Source organism: Nomia melanderi, chromosome 2 (genome assembly GCF_051020985.1).
Source record: "Nomia melanderi isolate GNS246 chromosome 2, iyNomMela1, whole genome shotgun sequence".
In the NCBI taxonomy this organism is placed as follows: Eukaryota; Metazoa; Arthropoda; class Insecta; order Hymenoptera; family Halictidae; genus Nomia; species Nomia melanderi.
Window position 1 is genome coordinate 9,621,235 of NC_135000.1, and position 19,222 is coordinate 9,640,456.

The 19,222-nt window shown below is 46.1% G+C and overlaps 5 protein-coding genes across 7 annotated transcripts in view; 3 read left to right on the forward strand and 2 right to left on the reverse strand.

Moving 5' to 3' along the window:
* Positions 1 to 65: 65 nt before the first annotated feature.
* On the reverse strand, positions 66 to 919 carry NdufV3 (NADH:ubiquinone oxidoreductase subunit V3). Its single transcript, XM_031973922.2, has 3 exons — positions 667 to 919; positions 456 to 567; positions 66 to 303 (listed from the first exon to the last, which is right to left on the reverse strand). The coding sequence occupies exons 1-3, from the start codon at positions 700 to 702 to the stop codon at positions 158 to 160; spliced, it is 294 nt and encodes a 97-aa protein (XP_031829782.1). The 5' UTR covers positions 703 to 919; the 3' UTR covers positions 66 to 157.
* A 152-nt stretch (positions 920 to 1,071) lies between these two features.
* On the forward strand, positions 1,072 to 2,184 carry LOC116425777 (NADH dehydrogenase (ubiquinone) B14.7 subunit). The gene is made up of 3 exons (XM_031973921.2): positions 1,072 to 1,344; positions 1,573 to 1,819; positions 1,914 to 2,184. The coding sequence occupies exons 1-3, from the start codon at positions 1,336 to 1,338 to the stop codon at positions 2,105 to 2,107; spliced, it is 450 nt and encodes a 149-aa protein (XP_031829781.1). The 5' UTR covers positions 1,072 to 1,335; the 3' UTR covers positions 2,108 to 2,184.
* Positions 2,174 to 2,953, reverse strand: HSPC300 (haematopoietic stem/progenitor cell protein 300). Its single transcript, XM_031973923.2, has 3 exons — positions 2,809 to 2,953; positions 2,378 to 2,460; positions 2,174 to 2,295 (listed from the first exon to the last, which is right to left on the reverse strand). The coding sequence occupies exons 1-3, from the start codon at positions 2,927 to 2,929 to the stop codon at positions 2,269 to 2,271; spliced, it is 231 nt and encodes a 76-aa protein (XP_031829783.1). The 5' UTR covers positions 2,930 to 2,953; the 3' UTR covers positions 2,174 to 2,268.
* A 99-nt stretch (positions 2,954 to 3,052) lies between these two features.
* On the forward strand, positions 3,053 to 8,617 carry LOC116425776 (spermatogenesis-associated protein 20). Its single transcript, XM_076374505.1, has 13 exons — positions 3,053 to 3,199; positions 3,624 to 3,823; positions 4,158 to 4,527; positions 4,599 to 4,742; positions 4,866 to 4,955; positions 5,044 to 5,301; positions 5,409 to 5,588; positions 5,680 to 5,889; positions 6,043 to 6,235; positions 6,303 to 6,471; positions 6,556 to 6,764; positions 7,078 to 7,277; positions 7,847 to 8,617. Exons 2-13 carry the CDS (start codon positions 3,681 to 3,683, stop codon positions 8,105 to 8,107), a joined length of 2,427 nt encoding a protein of 808 aa, XP_076230620.1. The 5' UTR covers positions 3,053 to 3,199; positions 3,624 to 3,680; the 3' UTR covers positions 8,108 to 8,617.
* A 2,393-nt stretch (positions 8,618 to 11,010) lies between these two features.
* Ca-alpha1T (Ca[2+]-channel protein alpha[[1]] subunit T) overlaps positions 11,011 to 19,222 on the forward strand; it is an 80,057-nt gene continuing 71,845 nt past the window's right edge. For all 3 annotated transcript variants that reach the window (XM_076365284.1, XM_076365283.1, XM_076365286.1), the window contains exon 1: positions 11,011 to 12,294. In XM_076365284.1, coding sequence (XP_076221399.1) covers positions 11,907 to 12,294 — 388 coding nt within the window. In that variant the 5' untranslated portion in view covers positions 11,011 to 11,906. The remainder of the gene's footprint in view (positions 12,295 to 19,222) is intronic.

The following is a 19,222-nucleotide window of genomic DNA, read 5'->3' on the forward strand; positions in this document are numbered from 1 at the left end:
ATTTCAGTAATCTGTATTTTTCACAATTAAATGCAATCAAACGAAAAATTGAAACGATTCGATGCTTTTTCTTTTCAGTTTAAATAATTTATTCTATGTAGTGTATTACCTATTACATTATTATTATTATTAATAAGATAAAAACTTGTTGTTTTATTTATTGTTGGAAGGGTACTTTGTTAGAAGGTGCTGGCAATCGAAATTTTGCAAGTTCCACTTCAGCTTCCCCAAAGGAGTCTGTGTGATAACAAAAGTATTCTGGATTTTTATATTCCTTATCCTTGGCAGCATTAGGACCTACAGCTGTAAAATGAAACGTTTATAATAATCGATGGAACGATACGTTTAATGTATCAGATTCATCTAAATATAATAAAGTTCTTTTACATTTATAGAGAACTTAAAATATGTAAAAATAACTAAATGAAAATATGCTAAACGTATTTGTATCTTACGTGCACTTGGAACTTTAACACATTTGTCGCTGAGACCTGTGACATTTCCACTTATCGTGGACTGCTTTTTTGCTTTTGCGCTGAAACTACGCAACAATAGCAAGTTCCCATTCTAAAAATATTAATTCGTTATTTGCAAAATAACAAAAGATTGTTGCGAAGAGCAAATAATAATTTTATTTCGTTACAGTTTAAGTAGTTTAGTGCATACCTCTGAGAAAATTTTACTTGAAATTGGGCGTAACATCTTCTTTTGCAAGCTGACAATGATCAGCTTTATATGAAAAATAATAATTAATTTTTAATATTTATATAATAATATACTTATAACCTGAACTTAGTCCGACCAAGGACAGTTCCATCGCTTCCATACAGGTGGACATACGTACTACATGAAAGTCACTACAATACGAATGTAATGCATGTGCATCACAGAAGCAATTTTTTCAGTTTGTTAGGCATCGTAAAATATTTTAAATTACTTTTATTAGACATTCCGATAATACTTATTAAATAATGATAATTATCTCCGAAAATATATATCACATATTTTCCTAGGGATAATATTGTTTTTACTCTTCCTCCATAGAGTAATTTGGTATATCGGAAAGTGAATCCTCGTGGAACGTCAGAATCTCGCATTTCTTCTTCCACAGATTTTCTTAAAAACTTTCAGGAAATAGTAATATGTTTCTATAGAGTAAATAAATAAGTAATAAATATATAATAAATATAAAATAAATATATAATGAATATATAATCCCGATAATATAAAAGCACAGTTGTAAATCTATGACAGAAGTAGTTTATGTTACATAATAATATACATCATCTGACGTACACGGTGTGATACGAGAAAGAATATATTCAATTATTTGCAATGAACGGGGTATGCATTCATATTTATAGTTATTTATTTACTAAAGCATGAATGTTTGTAGTATCATTACATTGTTCAAGTTTATATTTCATTGCATATCGTATTAAGAAATTAAATTTTGCAGATGGCTTTGAAGTTATTGCTAAAAAACAAAACATCTTAGTACAACAATGTTTCTGAAACGCTGTTTACTAATTTTTACAAATATTGCAAGCATAACAAATTTTTTTGTTTAAGAAACCTGATGGAACAGATGGTTTATATAAATTGAAAAAATGCACGTCATACGGTGCTATTGGAGGAGTAGTAATTGCACTTAACGATATATGTTTGCGACACAATATCCAGACAATCTCTGAATGTGCGCATCGAATAATACGTTATACTGTTCCGGGAGTTGCTGTGGGTTTTATGTTTTGTTCAACGGTATTCATTTCTACCCGTCTCAGAGGAAAAGATGATTGTATCAATTATCAACTTGGAGGTATGTAAATAATTTTCTCATGTTAATTATTCCATGTTATAAAATTATTTATGTTTGAATTTGAATTTATGAAAATATGGTTTTTATCTTACAGTACTTGCTGCAGCACCTATAATACATAGGTGGTTCAAGTTGCCTTTGCCAATTATGGTTCATTTAACATATCCATTTCTAGTCGCAGCATGCATATATAAATTGGTGCCATATAAACCATTACCCAAAGATAGAGAATATACTTCAGATATATTTCAGCACACTTGGAAATGGCGGGGTGTATTCAGATATTAGTATGAAAACTTCAAATATTGCTAAAGATTGTATAAATTGTAGAACCTGAATTAAATATAAAAAATATTGTTATTGTCTTTATTGTTTATTTATTCATAGATAATCCTGTTAAATACAAAAATCTTATAGTCCTAGAAATACTTCTGTTGGCAATATTCAATTTAGGTTAACGTTTCTCCTTTTGTGACCTATACGAGGAGCAATAATATAAATTATGGCTATACGCTTGATTTATGTAAAATGTAAGTGCACAAGCGAATGGTAACTCACACATGCTTCCAGATACTCAATTCTTCTTTCAAGTGTAGTCAGCTTTTCGTTTAGAACAGCTATTCTTGATCTGCAAGACATATCTACGAATATTTGCATCAATCAGTTTTAAATAATTCAATTACCTTTACATGTCAGTATGCGTTTCAATTCAAATGTTGATTTTACTTCTTAGCAATAATCAAATAACAATCGTACCGTGAACAGCAATGACTAATTTTGCTAAAGTTAAAGACAACTCTCAACAATTAAAGCACATTTGAAAAACTTCAAATATCATTTCACGAATCCAATTATTCGATCGGACAAAAATTTGAACGATCACATCATGAAATGAATTGCAATAACTTTATATTTTACAAAATAATCTGTTTCAAAAAGTGGCAGTCCTAGTATTCGAATACCGCATATAATAATTTGTAATATATTACCAAAGGAATTAAGGAAATCGGTGATCTTTTTAATGCTACCAGTTATAACTTCAATATATTCCCGATTTGCCCAGTCTTGCTGAATTTGCTTTTGGATAGCTTCTCGATGTACAGCGGCCATGTTTGATACTACGTTTGTGAGAATTTTAAGCTATCAATGTATATTTCTCATAATATTAGTTCTACCGCAGTCATTATTGTGTTACTATTGCGATCATTTCGATGTAACAATTAAGAACGTGGTATATACAATTAGATTTTAAAGTTGTATAAACAACGAATTCTATAGGAATTATATAACGAAATACATTTGCCTCACGCGGTAAGAAGATGTAACTAAAAGCTCATTCGAGTGAATGTCGTGGACAAGCGAGTTTGTTGCTGTCTGTAGGTAAACACATGTGTCTGAAATAAAGTATATTTGAAAAAAAAATTTAATACCGTTTACATTAATCGTATTGTTTTCCATCTTCTTCGTTTTATATTCGTCAATATTCCTAAAACTGTAAAAGCAAAAGTGAATTGCTTACATATGAGAAATGAAAGAGGCATGCGCCATTTTTGTTTTTATTTGTATATTTGTATAGTGTAGTGCATCAATAGGAACATAATTTTCGTCGTGTAGAAGCGGAAATAAATACTTTTGAGATCCAACGGTGCATACATTTTTTTTATTTTCTATAATATGTTATTTTTTTTTTTAATAAAAATCACCTAAATTCATATTAATCGATTGTTATGATTATTTGCAAGCACGAGTAAATCGACGTTTCGTGTAAATCGGATTACGATTAAAGAACATTTTCTTGTTGCAGCAAAAGAAATCAGAATCTTTCACTTTCATCAGACAAATTTTCCATGCTGAGTTTGTTATGACTCTGGGAAGATGTTGTGTTACATTAATAATTCGATATACATGCGTATTATCTAAACAGCGGTGCACTCACAATTGTGGCGCGAAATTCAATTTACTTCAAGGTGTTCCTTTATCAATTGATGCGCATCGACCAATCAGGTAGCACGAATAAATATAAATTTATACTATTTAGCTAACAATATCACTTATTGAAGAGAAGGACGTTGTATGTTAATGTTTTTAAGATATGTACGTATATTTTTACGACAAACGAAACGTGTACTATACATAAACACAATAATGTAGACGTAATATATCACGTATACATAACGATTTTTTTAATATTTTAAAACATTGTTACAACGTTGTGTCAATCATTTTACTTTTATTAATGATTTCTTTCTATTTTACATTCGGTACTCATAACATGAAACTATTTCCCAAATTCGCGTGACGCTTAAATGTAAGAATAAGTAAATAAACAATTTCATAGGGTAGGTGACAAATCATTGACGTGTTTGCCATTTTCCATGAATATGGCTTCGTCGAGTACATCAAAAAACAAACAAGAAGAAGCAAAGAATCGACTCGCTTTGGAAAAGTCACCTTATTTGTTGCAACATGCTACCAATCCAGTCGATTGGTATCCGTGGTCTGAGAAAGCTTTGAAGAAAGCTAAGAAGGAAAATAAATTAATTTTTTTGTCAGTTGGATATTCAACGTGTCATTGGTGTCACGTTATGGAGAAAGAATCATTTGTAAACAAAAACATTGCTGAGATTATGAATAAGAATTTTGTTAATATCAAAGTAGACAGGGAAGAGAGACCAGACATTGACAGAATATATATGACTTTTATACAGGTAACTACACATCATTTGTTAACAAGTTTTTGTGAATATAAAAACAACATAAGAATTATCTTTTAATATAGAGTACGACTGGTCATGGTGGTTGGCCGATGAGCGTGTTTCTTACTCCTGATTTAAAGCCCATAATTGGAGGCACATATTTTCCTCCAGACGATAGACACGGACAAACCGGATTTAAGACTATTTTATTATATATCGCAGAAAAGGTACGAGAGTAAAATTTTATTTACTTATTGAAAAGTAATAAAAATCATTGAAATAATGCGAATTGCTGTTACACGTAAAGTGAAGCGGTAAAATCCTATTCTTCTATTTTCTGTGCTTTTCAGTGGAAGCAGCTTAAAACTGAAATAATGAAGTCCAGTTCCCTTAATCTTGAAACGCTACAAAATATTTCTGAAATTGCACAGACATCAAGGGTGAGATAATTAAGTGTAAATTTATTTGTTACCAGTTTATTATTGATAGAATTGATTTCACTATTGCTTAGCAATCTTTTTAATACAGTTGTTGGATGCACCGCCAATGGAATGTAGCATGATCTGCGTTCAGCAACTCATAAGTGAGTTCGAACCTAAATTCGGAGGATTCGGTTCCGTGTATAGCATGCAGTCACCTAAATTTCCACAGCCAGTGAATTTCAATTTTCTATTTCACATGTATATGCGGCAACCTAAGGACGAACTTGCTCAGCAATGTTTACATATGTGTGTCTATAGTTTAACGAAAATGTCTTATGGTGGTATTCACGATCACGTAGGTCAGGTAAGAATTTCAGAGTGAAACATGTAACAGAATACTCTTCGAATGAATTATCATAATAGAGTTTAGATTCTACGTTTATAAATATTGTAATGTTCATCTTCGATCAGGGTTTTTCAAGGTATGCCACAGATGGTGAATGGCATGTGCCACATTTCGAAAAGATGTTGTACGATCAAGGACAATTAATGCAGTCCTATGCCGACGCATACCTTGCAACTAAAAATGTTCTCTTTGCTGAAATCATCGATGATATTGCTACTTACGTATCGAGGGATCTCCGACACAAGGTCATTCTTTTTCATTCGCACCTACCAATCACATAGAAATTTGCTACTCTTTATTTATTGGAAAATTCAATGTGTACGTTACCTGTTTTAGGAAGGTGGGTTTTACAGTGCCGAAGATGCAGATTCATATCCTGCTCCCGGCGCATCTGCCAAAAGGGAGGGTGCATTTTATGTCTGGACTGCGGACGAGATTAAATCGATTTTAGATAAAGAGCTTTCCGATGATAAAGCCATTAAACTGTCAGAGATTTTCTGTCGTCATTTCAACGTGAAGGAATCAGGGAATGTAAAGAAGTATCAAGTATGTTAATATACAAATAGTATATATTCAAACTGTTCAAACTATTATATTATATTATATTATATTATATTATATTATATTATATTATATTATATTATATTCAAACTATTAAGTAGATTTAGTACACCTGGTATTTAATGAAGCTTCACTTAGGATCCCCACGGAGAATTGACAGGAAAGAACGTGTTGATGGTGTACAATCCTATCGAAGAAACCGCCGAACACTTTTCCCTTACAGTTGAAGAGATAAAGAAACATTTGAAAGAAGCGTGTTCCATTTTGTACAAAGCTAGATCGGCACGGCCACGACCCCATTTAGATGACAAAATAATCACGGCATGGAATGGTAACTCTAAATATCAGCGTATCCGACTGAGAACTATACAAATAGAAACATTCAAACGTTTCTTCAGGCTTAATGATAAGTGGCTTCGCTCGCGGCGGAGCTGCCGTAGGCAACGAGCGGTACATCGAATACGCGGCGGATGCTGCGAGGTTCGTCGAGAAGTATCTTTTCGACGAGTCTAAAGGTGTGTTGCTACGCAGCTGTTACCGCGACCAAAACGGTGAAATTGTACAAACGTGAGTACCAGATTTTCCACGAAGACAAAAGAAAAGCAAAATCTTTTCAGTACGGTTTCGATTGGAATTCGGCTGGGTTTTCAGGAATGTCCCTATATCCGGTTTCCTAGACGACTACTCGTTCGTGGTGAAAGGACTGATCGACCTGTACGAAGCTAGCTTGGACGAGAAATGGTTAGAGCTCGCGGAGAAGTTACAGGACATTCAAGACGGCCTGTTCTGGGACGAGGCGAACGGCGGATATTTTTCAACAACGTCCGCGGATCCCGCTGTAATTCTGCGGCTGAAAGAGGGTACGCTTAAGTAGTTTAGAGATAATTTTAGCTCGACGATTAAAATTCTCCTAGTTCTGTATCGGCCGTGCGGCAGTCGTGGGCCACGTCGAGCTATGAAATCAAGGAAACCCGCATTCTCTAGTAAAGCCGAGCGTGTCCAAATATTTATAGCACGGTCTGCTTAGTGTTTCATTACGTCCTACCATTAAGTCTATCAACCCGCGCCGGTTTCGGGCCGCCGCGGGGCCACGATATCAGATCGAATCTTGAATGGAAGAAAAAAGGATACGCTCTCTAGGTGTTTCAAAAGATTTATAACCATCCTGTACAGTTCACGACGGAGCAGAACCATCCGGCAACTCGATTGCCGCCGAAAATTTACTGAGGCTGGCAGACTATTTGGATCGCGGGGAGCTCAAGGATAAAGCCGTACGTCTTTTCGGTGCGTTCAGACGCATGCTGATGCAGAGGCCCATCGCTCTCCCGCAACTGGTGTCGGCGCTCGTTCGCTACCACGACGATGCGACACAGGTAAAACGGAGATTAGAATCTGTACTCGGTAGCGTCTGCTAAGTCTGGGTTAGAGGAGCATGCGTACCAAGAACCTGGACAAATGTGAAATCGGTATCGTTGAGATTACTCGGTCTACCGGGAACTTCTTCCCGGTAATGTTTTAAGTTTATCCAAGGATCAGTCATTATTATTGATATTATTCGGTAGATATATTAACCCTTTGCACTCTGCTTTTCACTGGAAATATTCAACGTTTTCCAACGAGATACCACTTGACAATAATTCACAGATAAATTAAGCAATAAAGTGATTTTACTTCAATGTTTCGCATGGCAATACAAAGTTTCATTTAAAATACTAAATATTCAACTTGATGGTTTCGCTGTATCAAATAAAGTGACTGAGAGTCACCCCTCGAATGCAAAGGGTTAACAAACCTATCGGTAAGAGACCTAAGCATTCATACCTAAACATTCAAAGAATGTTTCCTTAAAATTAAATTACGTGACAGCCAAATTGTTTTGCTAGCTTAGTGACAGGTTGGTAGTAGAGGTTGAGTTCTGAGAAACGCGCGACTTGCTTTGCAGATTTTCATAGCAGGGAAACGGGGAGCAAAGGATACCGAGGACCTGCTGCGAGTAGTGTACGACCGTCTGGTGCCCGGGAGGATCTTAATCCTGGCCGACCCCGAGGAATCGGACGGCCTGTTGTGTCGCAAGAACGAGCACATGAACAAGATGAAACCGTTGGACGGACAAGCGACGGCTTACGTCTGTCGACGTCGCGCGTGTTCCCTGCCCGTGACGAGTCCCGACCGGCTGGCGACGTTACTGGACGAGGAACGATAGAGGGGCTTCAACCAAATAGTAATTCCAACCTGCGGATGTTCCAGTTGTTTCGTAGAGTCTCCTCCAGCCGCTGCGATGTTCGCAGACATCTTCACGCCGACGCATAGAAAACCGATTTAGCTGGGTTAAACTACTAACGTGCGATTACCGGCATGCTTCCTCTATCATACCCACGCGTTGTCTTCGGGAAAAAAGAAACAAGTCACCGTGAGTTAATGAGTTACCTACTATTGGTTCGATGCAAAAGTTTCAGTGTCTCCTTACGAGAAAGAAAAGAGTCGACTGTTCGCTGTGACAGTAGTCAGCGAGCGGACGTCGTTCGCCTCGAGGAAAAGAGTCCTTCGGTTAAGCAGAGAAGACATGAAAATTCTTGCATCCCACCAATGCTTACTTACTTACTACGTTGTATAGTATAAAATCTATCTATTCTGTTAGCAGAGGAACAATGAATGTTATGTTGCATACAATTGTACATAGTTGTATCAATAAAACGGAAGTGTGGGAGTGTTACCCGAACGTGTGTGTATGTGGCCATGCGTGTACGTCCCGGGAACGTGGGAGATCGGTGTCCGGTCTTAGGAGGAAAGCTGCTCGGAAGACTGAACGTCCCGAACGGTTCGGAGCCTGTGATTTTAGAGGAGCGTCGTCAGAGGCGAGCACGTCACGAGGAGATAATATTCGGTCGGAAGTATCCGAGGCATCCGACATTTTCTTCCCGGCGGTATCGCGAGTCCATTTAGGTCGATGACAGAGCGCACTTGTAATTCCCAATAAACGCTGCCGTTCCACGGCTGCTTGCGCGGGCACGACCGACGCGTCGGTCCATCCGCCGCGTATCGGTTCTCGATCATCGACGGACTTTCGTCGGCCGCGGCCGCGCACCGCAAAATCTTTGAGTCGAATTCCAACCGAAAATAGCCGTGGTATATAAACCGGCGGAAGAAGAGGAGCGAGGAGCGCGGCGGAGCGCCGCGGTGCGCCGGCAGAGGAGAAAGTGGATAGGAAGCCGGAACGGTGATCTTCCGATGAGCTTGCAGTAGCCCCGTGCTTTCAGGAAATCGTCTGGGCCGGTGTTTGGGCCTCGCTGTCGAACCCTCCGCTGTACCGTCTGGGTCAGAATCGGGGCCACAATCGAGTCGCTCGGAAGCCGACGCGGCCGAGTCCAGAAAAACATTGAGAAGATTTATGTAATGGCTTGCGAGATCGTTCTACTAGATATTCGGAAGCTACGCGAAGAAGGGCTTTCTAGGGAAACGAGGAGACGAGTGTGAATCGTTCGGTAACTGAAAAGAATATTATTTATTCCATTCGTTGATTGCTGGAATCTCGAGAAATCCACTTAATCGCATTCGCTTTCGAGCAACTCGATCGTGGCATACTTCATTCGTGATGCTTGTCTTGATATTTATTTTTATATTTATTTATTACGACCTCTGGCGAGAGGTCTAGGTGACTAACGGGGTTTAGACGACTGGTAACAGCGACGTTCCGCCCGAAATTGAGATCACCGGTGACAGACCCAGCCGAAACTAAGCAGCGGAAGGAGTTTAACACTGGGACCAGCATTTCTGGTCTCCCGTTGCGCGATCGCCGAAAGGACAAATGCTAGTTTGAGGCAACAAGCAAACGGGAATGCATTTTTCTATCTCCCATGGGAAAGGTTGAACAGATCAATTGAACTCGGCAGTTCTAGCGTTAAACGTGGATCCCGACAAGCGGCAGCCGACAATGGTTCATCAGCGGACAATTCACTGGGCCGCGAACGCCAGTTTATAATCCTCGCGTGTCCTCAGCCGGTTGTTATCGCTATTGATCCGGTGAGAGGATGAATCGGCACGATCAAGACTGGAAGCAGTGCGTTGCCTCGACGAGGAGCGAGGAAAGAGGGAAGCAAGATCGACGGAAGGTCTCGAGGGTGGACTGGATCGGTGAGGCTCGTTTAAATTTCACAGAAATCTGCTCGGCTAAATTCCACAGCGCCAGCTCTACTCTTCCCTCGCTGTTCGCAGCATCGAGGCGCCGGACTCGAGAGCGACGCCGCACGCGTCGAATACACGTACACGTGCAACGGAGAAGCGATCATAACTTTACCTTCTCGAACATAGTACCGATGGATCGCTGAAAGTTCTGCGATTGAAACGAGTCGAAACACGACGTAGATCGGTCTACTGTCGTCGATTCGGTAGAAACGAGCCTTTAATTTCGTTAATTAGATTACCCTGGCGAAACTGGTCCGATTCGCCTCGTGTCTCGACTCGTTTCAACCGGAACAATCTCAGAAATCCACTGGCCCTGCGTTCGAGAAGGTAACGTTGAAACGACTGCAATCGAAATCTTCTCGATCGCGCGTTTCCATTCAAAGTCCCGCGTGTCGAGCCTTGATTTTCGGCGGACCGCGTCCATCCGGCTTCCGCTCGCTATATCGATTCCTCGGCTTTGTCAGGCTGTGCCCGAATCAGTTCCCGAAAGCGACTAGATTCCCCCTGACGTTCCCGTGAATTTCACCGTAGAGTGAAGCAACTGTGAAATTTAAGCGAGCGTTACTCGGAACCGCGACGATCGAGGCAGGTTCGCCGCGGCGAGTCGATCAGCGAGTCTCTCTCACCTAGAAAGAATTTCTACCTCGAGAACGTGATTTCAGGTCCAGCCGCGTCGCGGCGACTGTACGCGCGCCGTAGGGCCGGGAGGAAAAACCGGCGAGGAGGAGGTGCAGGGCAGGCGGGCGGCGGAGGTGGAAGAGGACAGCGCGGAGTAGGAGGATCTCCAGATCTTCTCGAGGGAGGATGCAGGAGGTCATGAAGCGGCCGGAGCGAGAGGGAGGTGCAGACGGAGGGGTCGCGCATGCGTCCCGCTCCCTCGGCGAAGGATGTTCGACGTTTTTTTTCAGTCACCGGTCGACGCTGCACCGGGCACCGTCGACGCCGAACGTCGCCGCCGCCGCCGCCGCCGTCGCGCTGATATGGGCTCACGGAGCACACGCAAATCCTCCAGGTGGACCGATTCGAGCAGGCGTCCGCGAGTCGCGCAGTAACCACCACCGGGTCCGCCTAGCCAGCGCTCGCGAGCAAGGGGCACGGTATCTCGGAGGCAGGAGGATTCTCAACGGAAAACCGCGCCACGCGCCGTGCCGCGCCGCGCCACGCGTTCGACTCTCTCTTAACCGTACCCCTCTCGCTCCAGCCACAGCCGCGCGGTGCCCCCGCCGATGACCCACCGCGGCCACCCCTGGTAGCAGGTGAGCCTTCGGGCCGAAGCGGAGCAAGCCAGGGAAACGGGGCACGGTGGACCTGAGAGGACCGCAGGCGAGAAAGAAACGAGCGAAGAAAGGGGGAGCAGCAGCCAGCGAGAAAGAGAAGACGCGAGGGAGACTGGGCAGGCGCGCGGCACACGGTCACGCACCTGGATGCTCGACGGGTGTCCGTTCGGTACGTGAAATGCGGCCAGTGGACGCGCGGCGACCGCTTCGATCTCGGGACTCCTCTGGCCACAGGCGCGATAAATGTTCCCGCCGGTAGGGCCTACCGGAGAGCGTGCAGTGTCCGTGCAGCCCGGCTTATCGCGGCCGGGACCAGCCCCGCCGAGCGAGCCCCGTGGGTCCTCGATGTCGTTCGCACCCCCGCGCCTGGCCCCGTCATCGCTTGGAGCAGCGGTTTCAGCCGGGACACCGACCGCGTCGAGCCTTCAGCACTCTTCCAGCGAGGACCGCCTCGGGACCGCCTCCCGTTGAACGTCGGACCCCGCGCCGACGAGCCAGCACACATCAGACCACTGACCAGCCGCCGGACCGCCTCGAGGAACCATGTCGCTCCACTATCCGCAAGGGTATCGGTACCGCTCGGCCAGCAAGCCCGCCGCCGCGGGGAACGGCGAGCAAGGCTCCGACAGCGACGTGGCCGAGCTCAGCGAACTCGAGGACGACGAGGACGAAGACGGGGCCGGCCAATCGACCGACAGGCGCATCCTGCGCGATGCCGGACAGGACCCCGATCGCGATCAAGAGGACGACGAGGAGGATGACGAGGACGACGAGGAGGATGACGAGGATGACGAAGACGATGAGGACGACGAGGACGACGACGACGAGGACGGAGACGAGCTTCCATATCCTGGATTCATGCCGGTCGTGCTGCGATACCTCGACCAGACCACCCGACCGCGCAACTGGTGTCTGGCGCTCATCACTAATCCATATCCTTTTGGAACGACGGGCCCGCTGCTCGGGAACGGTGATGTTGTTGACGATGCTCTTGTTCCTCGCTTTTGTTCCACCTTTGTTCCTCTCGCGTGCGTTTGATAAGTTCCTTGTGACGCTCGGAACGGTGCACTTCGTACCGGGCGAACGAAATTGATGTTGTTGCGGGGTACGGGACGTGGGATTATAGGTCGATCGGTTTCTAGTGTTAGGAGACTCGTCGGATCGGATAGAGTGCGAAGGTCTCCAGGCTCGACGAGTATACTCGTCTCGAAACCGAAAATAGTACTTTCCAACGGGGTTAGTCTCCTTTTTCGAGCACGCTTCGTTTTGCTTGGGTTCTTTAGTTTACTACATGCCAGGCACGTTTATCTCGACGTATATACTCGTCGCTTGATTCTCTCAGCCACGAAGGATTCTCGAAACTGAATCCCACGGTCGACCGGTTAATAATTAGCGACGTGGCCGTTCCCCGGCACGCCGGCCAATTTTTCAACGGCTCCCGGGTCTCGGAGGGTTTTCATGTAAATTTTTCATTCTTTAATGGCGGCCGTAAAATTCGCCGAGTTTCCCGTGGCATTAACGTCGGGGAAGCTTCCGCTTCCCGCGATGCTCGCCGACGGGATTCGATTTTTCTTCCTTTCTTCGTTCTCCGACGGTGTTTCTCGTAAGGCTCGCGTTCGTTCGTTAATTCTCGTCGATTCGTCGTGGATTTTCTCAACGGCGAGTCGGTTTCTTCACGTGTGCGCATCAACCGCGATCCCAAGGCTGTTCTCGATTCTTTCGGGCACGAAAATATCGACGCGTTCCGGATTTGTGCAAGTATTTTTCCAGCGGTCCGACACGGGGAACCTTCTCTTATCCGTTCGCGAAGTTGACAACGACGGACAGATTAATATCGCGCGTTAGTTGTCGCGCGTTAATATAACCGCGTTGTTACCGTTAACAATTTCCCCCGGCCACGTTCCACCGACAGAGCAAATGAAAATGTAAATTGGCCAGCGAGACTGGTTTACACCGACGTCGACAATGATCCGTCATCCAGCTTGCGCGTGCTTAATTCATTAGAGAGACAACGTTCTTTGGATTTCTCGCGTTGAATATTCGCCGACACGAACGTCCATTCTCGGTTATTCGAAACATTACTTTCCTACTGCCAAGCCTCGCGCCTCGAACGAAACTACTGCCGCTGCGATAATAGAATGTTAACCCTTCACGGACGAACACTGACCGCCGCGTCAGTCAAATACGGGTGGCACCGGTTTCTATATAAATTTAAACATTCATCGACAACGTATCGAGCGCACCGTTGAATACACCAGACACAAGAGAAATACCAGAGCAATCCTCACGGAGCATCTCTTTTCATTTCCGCTTCGTTAACCGCTTATTCGACTACGCGGAATAGAGAAAAGGCAAAACCGTACACTGATCTCTCGCAACTTGGCATTCCGAATGCGAACGTTTCATCTGAAAATGTCGACGTTCGTCCGCAAAGGGTTGAACCGGTCGGTGGTTCGGCAAAAAGGGAAAAAACACGACGAGCGCGCCAGTGAAACGGCCGAGTCTCGGGCGAACTTCGAAAATCCCTCGGCGCGACTAGTCAGCCGGGGGAGGAGGAGGCAGGGAGGCGGCGAGGGGGTTGCTCCGAAGGCGGTTTAAATAGGTCATTGATTGACCTATCCCGAGACGAATCCCGATGTGCTTGTACGGACACCGGCTGACACGTCTGTCCGCGTATACCTGCTCCCCTTTAAACAGCCCCGCGGCCGTCCCCCGCCGCCGCAGCCGGTTCCGGGGCTGTGTGCGTGGCCGTTTGTGCGCGAAATTGCGGGGTGTGCAGGACGCGCACGTGGTCGCCGGGCAAAGTTTAGTCAGCCCCAGCATCGGAGCAACAAGCGCCGCCAGAAAGATTCCCCCATTGTGCGGGCGGACAATGGACGGCTGGAACTACCGCGAATGCGGGCCAAGCATTTCACAATTCTCCGCCGCTTTCATCCCCCATCCCCACCCCCGCTCCGCCGCCGGGAGCTGGGAATTGAACAAACGTTCGCTTGTACAGGGTGTTCCAAGAACACCAACGTTGCCCGATTCTAGAGCGGAGGTGTGCGACGTTCCAGCTACCCCAGGCTTCGAAGGGTTGTCACGGGCCGCGCATAAATTCCACGTTTCGACTTGTATTTATATTCTATGAGTCTCCGGGTAATTTAGGAATTTCACGGAGTTCCTAGGTTCACGAATTTCTCGGCGGACAGCGTGAACCATTTGCAGTCGAAGGTTTTTCGTTAGAAATATCCGTTTCCCGACGAGATGTAGACACGATGTTTGAAACTAATTCGACGATGATTCGCGGATAAATTAAGCGACTAAGCTATTTTATTTCAATGTTTCGCATAGCGGTAGTTTCATTTAAAATAGTAAATATTCAACTTGATAGTTTTGTTGTATCGAATCATCGAGCGGTGACTGAGAGTCACCTCTCGAGTGAAAAGGGTTAACAGTCTCGGGCTGTTGTACAAGTCTATTCGGCTTTTATCCGATGGAAAGGGATGCAAGCGTGTATAATTTGTTCTGGACTTGGGAAAGGGTTAACGTCCGTTGTTATCGCGTCGGGATTCGATCATTCGATGGATGGTTTCGAACCGTTGAAAATCCTATGGGACACTAAGGGATGACAAGGGTTAGCGTGTCTTTTGACATGTTGGGGTGCGAACTTGCCGTCGGTTTTGCAACTGCTGCGCAGGAGAAGCTTGTCGCACGATGAGACGGGTCGCGCGGGGCGGAAGTCGGATCTTCGGGCTTTGCGGAGAGTGTAGGAAGAGGGCTGTGCGATTGTTTGTTGCGGAATTACTGGGGTTCGAAGGTCGGCACTTTTGCCACGGGTTCTAGCAGTTTGTTAGCGTTCCGTTGCCGTTCTCCTGTTGATTTCTTGCGACGATCGCGGAAGTTCCCGTGTCCCTTGATAACGCAGCATCCGAGGGGAAAACTATTCGACTTCACTGTCTTCCGTCGATGATTCGAAATCAACAGCGGAGATTACAGCGTTTAGCCTGTGAGAACGAACGTCTTCTCGATTTATTGCACAACGATCTATAGTTTCCATTATTCGCAGCGTCCGAAAGGTCTGAAACTTTTCCACGCGATCCAGCTGTCTCGTCGACAAGTTTCCATGAGAGATTCTCGTCCGCGAAGGGTGAACGTTTGAGAAAACCTTTGCTACGACAAAAGACAGCAGAGCTGTTCAGCGGAGAAGCCTCTATCCTCCATCTTGAGCGGCGCATAGCCGAGAAATGTTTACCAAATATTTTCGATTGCGCAATTAAGATCGAGGTTACGTTAGGTAATCTGATCGGAGACGGTTCTAGGTCACGAAAGAAGGCTCTAGCGACCGGTCTCGAAACGGACGAGTGATCCTCGAAGCATCGCGCCGCAGCCTATTACAGCCTTGGCTCGCCGAGAGACCGGCTATAACAAACTCGCGTGGCCTTGCGGCCCGAGGAACACACTTGGCGGTTCGCACCCTTAAGGGTATCGCTTTCTACGCTACTCGAGCGTGTCTCGAGCACCCCGCCGTGTTCTTTCCGCGCGACGAGGTGTCCGAAAGTGCTCACGGAATCCTCCTCAGCCCCTTGTTTCCCGTAAATTTCTCCTCCTCGTGGACGAACCCCGCGCCCGAACAACCCTGGACTAAATTTTCTAAGTCCAACGCCGGCGTTAAGAGAAACTAACGTTACACCAGCGTAATTCTCCGCGCGTAAATCGATCCTGACATCCTCCGAAAAGCGAGAAGCACGAGAATTAACAGTTCCAGTCCGACGCTGCTTGTAAATCGCGTTATTTTCATGGCATGAGTTTCGTGGCATCTTTACTGCCCTATAGAGGGTTGTTGACACCTAACAGTTCTCGCTCCGCCCTTTAACCTTTTCCTATTACTTCCCGCTTCGGTTTGCTCGTACGGTTCCGAGTAACAATTTCTTTTATCCGGTTACCACTGCAGAGTGACTTTTCCGACTAACAATCGAATGAGCCAGCACGGTTAGACGCTGTTCGATAGCCAGTGGAGAGGACTCTTCCCAGCCTCCTCGAGCCTCGAGCGACGCGAGATTAATTAGAATATTACCGAATAACATCGAGCGAATTCGCGACACGCGACAATGCCTCAGGAATCCGAGGATTCGGGGGGGGGGGGGGGGCGAGGGGGCGAGCGATAAAAACCGAGCCGCCCCAATTAGAGAAACAAATTGGACGAGGTCGCGTATAACTGGATTACCGGCGCGAATCGAGGGCCGAACGTTGTCGTCTCGCGGTCCCCGCGCACAGTGCCGCGGCGTCTTCGTTCGGAATTGTTTCCTATCGATCCCGGCCGGCTGGCAGATGAGAAAAGAGCCCGGTCGCCGCGGGCCGATCCCGCGACCAAACGATTTCGCGTCTTGCTCGCGACTCCTTCGCCGAATCGGGCGAAAAATAATCAAATCAGTCGGACCGTCGAACGAGGCAATCTTCCCCGGCCGCTCGGAATCCCGGCCGGAAGTGACAGTCGATCGAAACAATTTGCACAGCCGATCCGGCCGGCTGATTGTCTATTAACCGTCCGGCAAATGAGATTCGCCGCGCCGATGAGAAACAGCTTGACAGCGTCCGCCGATCGTTCGAGTTCCCGAGTCGGTTCTGTTTCGCGTTTGTCAGCAGGTTACTCGGTCAAGCTACACTCTCGATTCTCTGAAATTCGCCTCGTCGTTTTCGTAATCTTCCAAGTTTCAGGGAAACCGTTATGCGAGTTCGAAGCGGTCCGTGGGCGTGGCAACGCCTCGGTTTCACCGCGTCATTGGTCGAGTCGTGCAACGGGGAACGATAGCGGCTGACTCCCCTTACCTCTCTCCCCTGAGAAACTCGCCGGTGTTCGGTAGAGACGCGAGAGCCGCGATGTAGAGTCATCGGATCCTCGTTTCCGTGGATTAAGGGAAGAGTTTCCGGTATGATGGATAGCCCGATTCGAATTCAGCAAGTTTTCGACGCTCCCGCAAGCTGCTGGGAATCATTCCGCGGAATTCCAGCGATAAATCACCGGGCACACGGCCTGATTCTTTTCCTCGATCGCTACGCCGCCCCCTGGACCGCGCGAAACTTTTCTCTTTGTCTTTCGCCGGCAGCGTTCGGACGCTGCGAAAGTTCCCTCCGACCTCGCCGGGAAAAGTAAAGCGAAGTTTCCGCGAGGCAGGGATCTCCGGGTCGTCGGCGGGACGTCGCTGGATGCGCTTTTATTCCGAAGCCGACTTTGTTTCTTTAAATTCGAATGGAATCGGCCCGGTGTTCCCCGCGGGATCGTGGAAACGGTTTCTTGTCGGAAACAATAGCGTGTCTCTATTGATCTTATTATACGGATGCGCCAAAAACCGAGTCGTCTCATGCATTATGTATCTGGTCCAGTTTCCTCTGCCGCGGAAGAGGAATCGTTCTCGGAAGGTTTCATGCATGTATTCATCTTTCGCTCGAACGGGCCGACTTCCGTTTAAAAAATGTGTCGGCGAGTCTGTCGGCCGCGTTATTGTCTGCCGTTCACGATCAGAAGAAAACGTTACCACTGCGCCAACTATGCGAATCGCGGAGGCACTTTGGAAATTAATCGGGCACCGAAACTTTCCGCATTCGAGTCGAATGAGAGAATTTGAATATTTGAAATTTCGAAGATGCGAGAGAATCGTTCGAGAATTCGACAGCTTGAACGTTCGCAAGTTTGAAATTTGGAGATTTTCGAATATACACGCGAATGCATTGAATTTCTTCGAATCCGGAAACGAGACAACGTGTACGATTTCACGGAAACCCCCAAGGGTTAGGCAGCCGATCGATTCCTCCGAAAAGAAAGACACCGAATTAATTAAGGAAGACGAGTAACAACAGCCGGGGGAACGCGAAACGTCGCCGGGTCACGAAGCCAACGGGATGATCGCGTGTCACGAATCGCGCGGCAAAGGTGGCGAGTCATCGACAACCGAGGGAATCACGTCGAACAGGTGGAAGCGGAGGGTGTCGGTCGGGGGAAGGCTGGATTTTCACGGAGATTTAGGTCTGCAGGCTGAGCCAGGTTCGTCCGATCGATCAGGCATATCGAAAGAGGCTGGCTCCGGAGACTTTCATGGCTTTCTTCCACCCCCGTGTCGCGTGTCCGGGTCGAACAGGGGAATATTCATTTTCCCCGCACCTCTGCGTCGCCCCTAAAAATGCCACCCCCCCGAGAAACATCAATATCTCCAGTTTAATTCTCGCGCGAACGATAGAATCCTTTATCAAACGTTAACCCTTCACAGTCCAGTGTCATAATGGAGACTTCGAGCTCTGACATCGAAATTAGAAAGCTGCAAATGAATAACTGAATTATTCGAGTAACGAGAGCTCGATACCTAGCTGTTTACCCTTAGAATTTCAGACCTGCACGCATAATTCAGCCGTCTTATGAAATTTTGAGTTGCTCAAAAGTCCAAGAAATTCTCGTCCGGTTGAACCATCGATTCATGGTGTTCGACGGCGTTAGAAAATGAATTCAAACCATCGAAAAATTCGCATCGAACGCATCACCGTTTCCGATGAAATCTCACCGCGGGTGCACGGAACCACGGGATTTCCCTGACCACCGCTGCATCTCTGGCCCGAGTCCGGTTTTTGTCAATTAAAATATGTTTGCTTATCGATCTCGGCCGGTCCCTCAATTAAAACGACACGCATGCGTGGACGGCCGAACAATTACACGTTGTCGCGGCGGATCGCGGACGGATTCCCCGAAATTCCGGTGCCTGTGCAGTCGAGGCAGATTTTCTGTTCCGTCGGTTTCATTCTCCGTCGAGCCTGTGTCGCCCGAGAAACGTTTTCATTCGGCGGGGAACGTTCGTTTGGCAACGGATTTTTCGAAATGCTCGCGGGAGACG

Coding starts and splice junctions, on each gene's coding strand:
- NdufV3 (XM_031973922.2), bottom strand. CDS start 702: ATGTTACGCCCAATTTCAAGTAAAATTTTCTCAGAG. Junction 568..666: donor CAAGTAAAATTTTCTCAGAG/GTATGCACTAAA, acceptor TAATATTTTTAG/AATGGGAACTTGCTATTGTT. Junction 304..455: donor TGTTAAAGTTCCAAGTGCAC/GTAAGATACAAA, acceptor TTCATTTTACAG/CTGTAGGTCCTAATGCTGCC.
- LOC116425777 (XM_031973921.2), top strand. Junction 1,820..1,913: donor TATCAATTATCAACTTGGAG/GTATGTAAATAA, acceptor TTTATCTTACAG/TACTTGCTGCAGCACCTATA.
- HSPC300 (XM_031973923.2), bottom strand. CDS start 2,929: ATGGCCGCTGTACATCGAGAAGCTATCCAAAAGCAAATTCAGCAAGAC. Junction 2,461..2,808: donor CGATTTCCTTAATTCCTTTG/GTAATATATTAC, acceptor AAATATTCGTAG/ATATGTCTTGCAGATCAAGA. Junction 2,296..2,377: donor TTGAGTATCTGGAAGCATGT/GTGAGTTACCAT, acceptor CTCCTCGTATAG/GTCACAAAAGGAGAAACGTT.
- LOC116425776 (XM_076374505.1), top strand. CDS start 3,681: ATGACTCTGGGAAGATGTTGTGTTACATTAATAATTCGATATACATGC. Junction 6,236..6,302: donor AATAATCACGGCATGGAATG/GTAACTCTAAAT, acceptor ACGTTTCTTCAG/GCTTAATGATAAGTGGCTTC. Junction 7,278..7,846: donor ACCACGACGATGCGACACAG/GTAAAACGGAGA, acceptor CTTGCTTTGCAG/ATTTTCATAGCAGGGAAACG.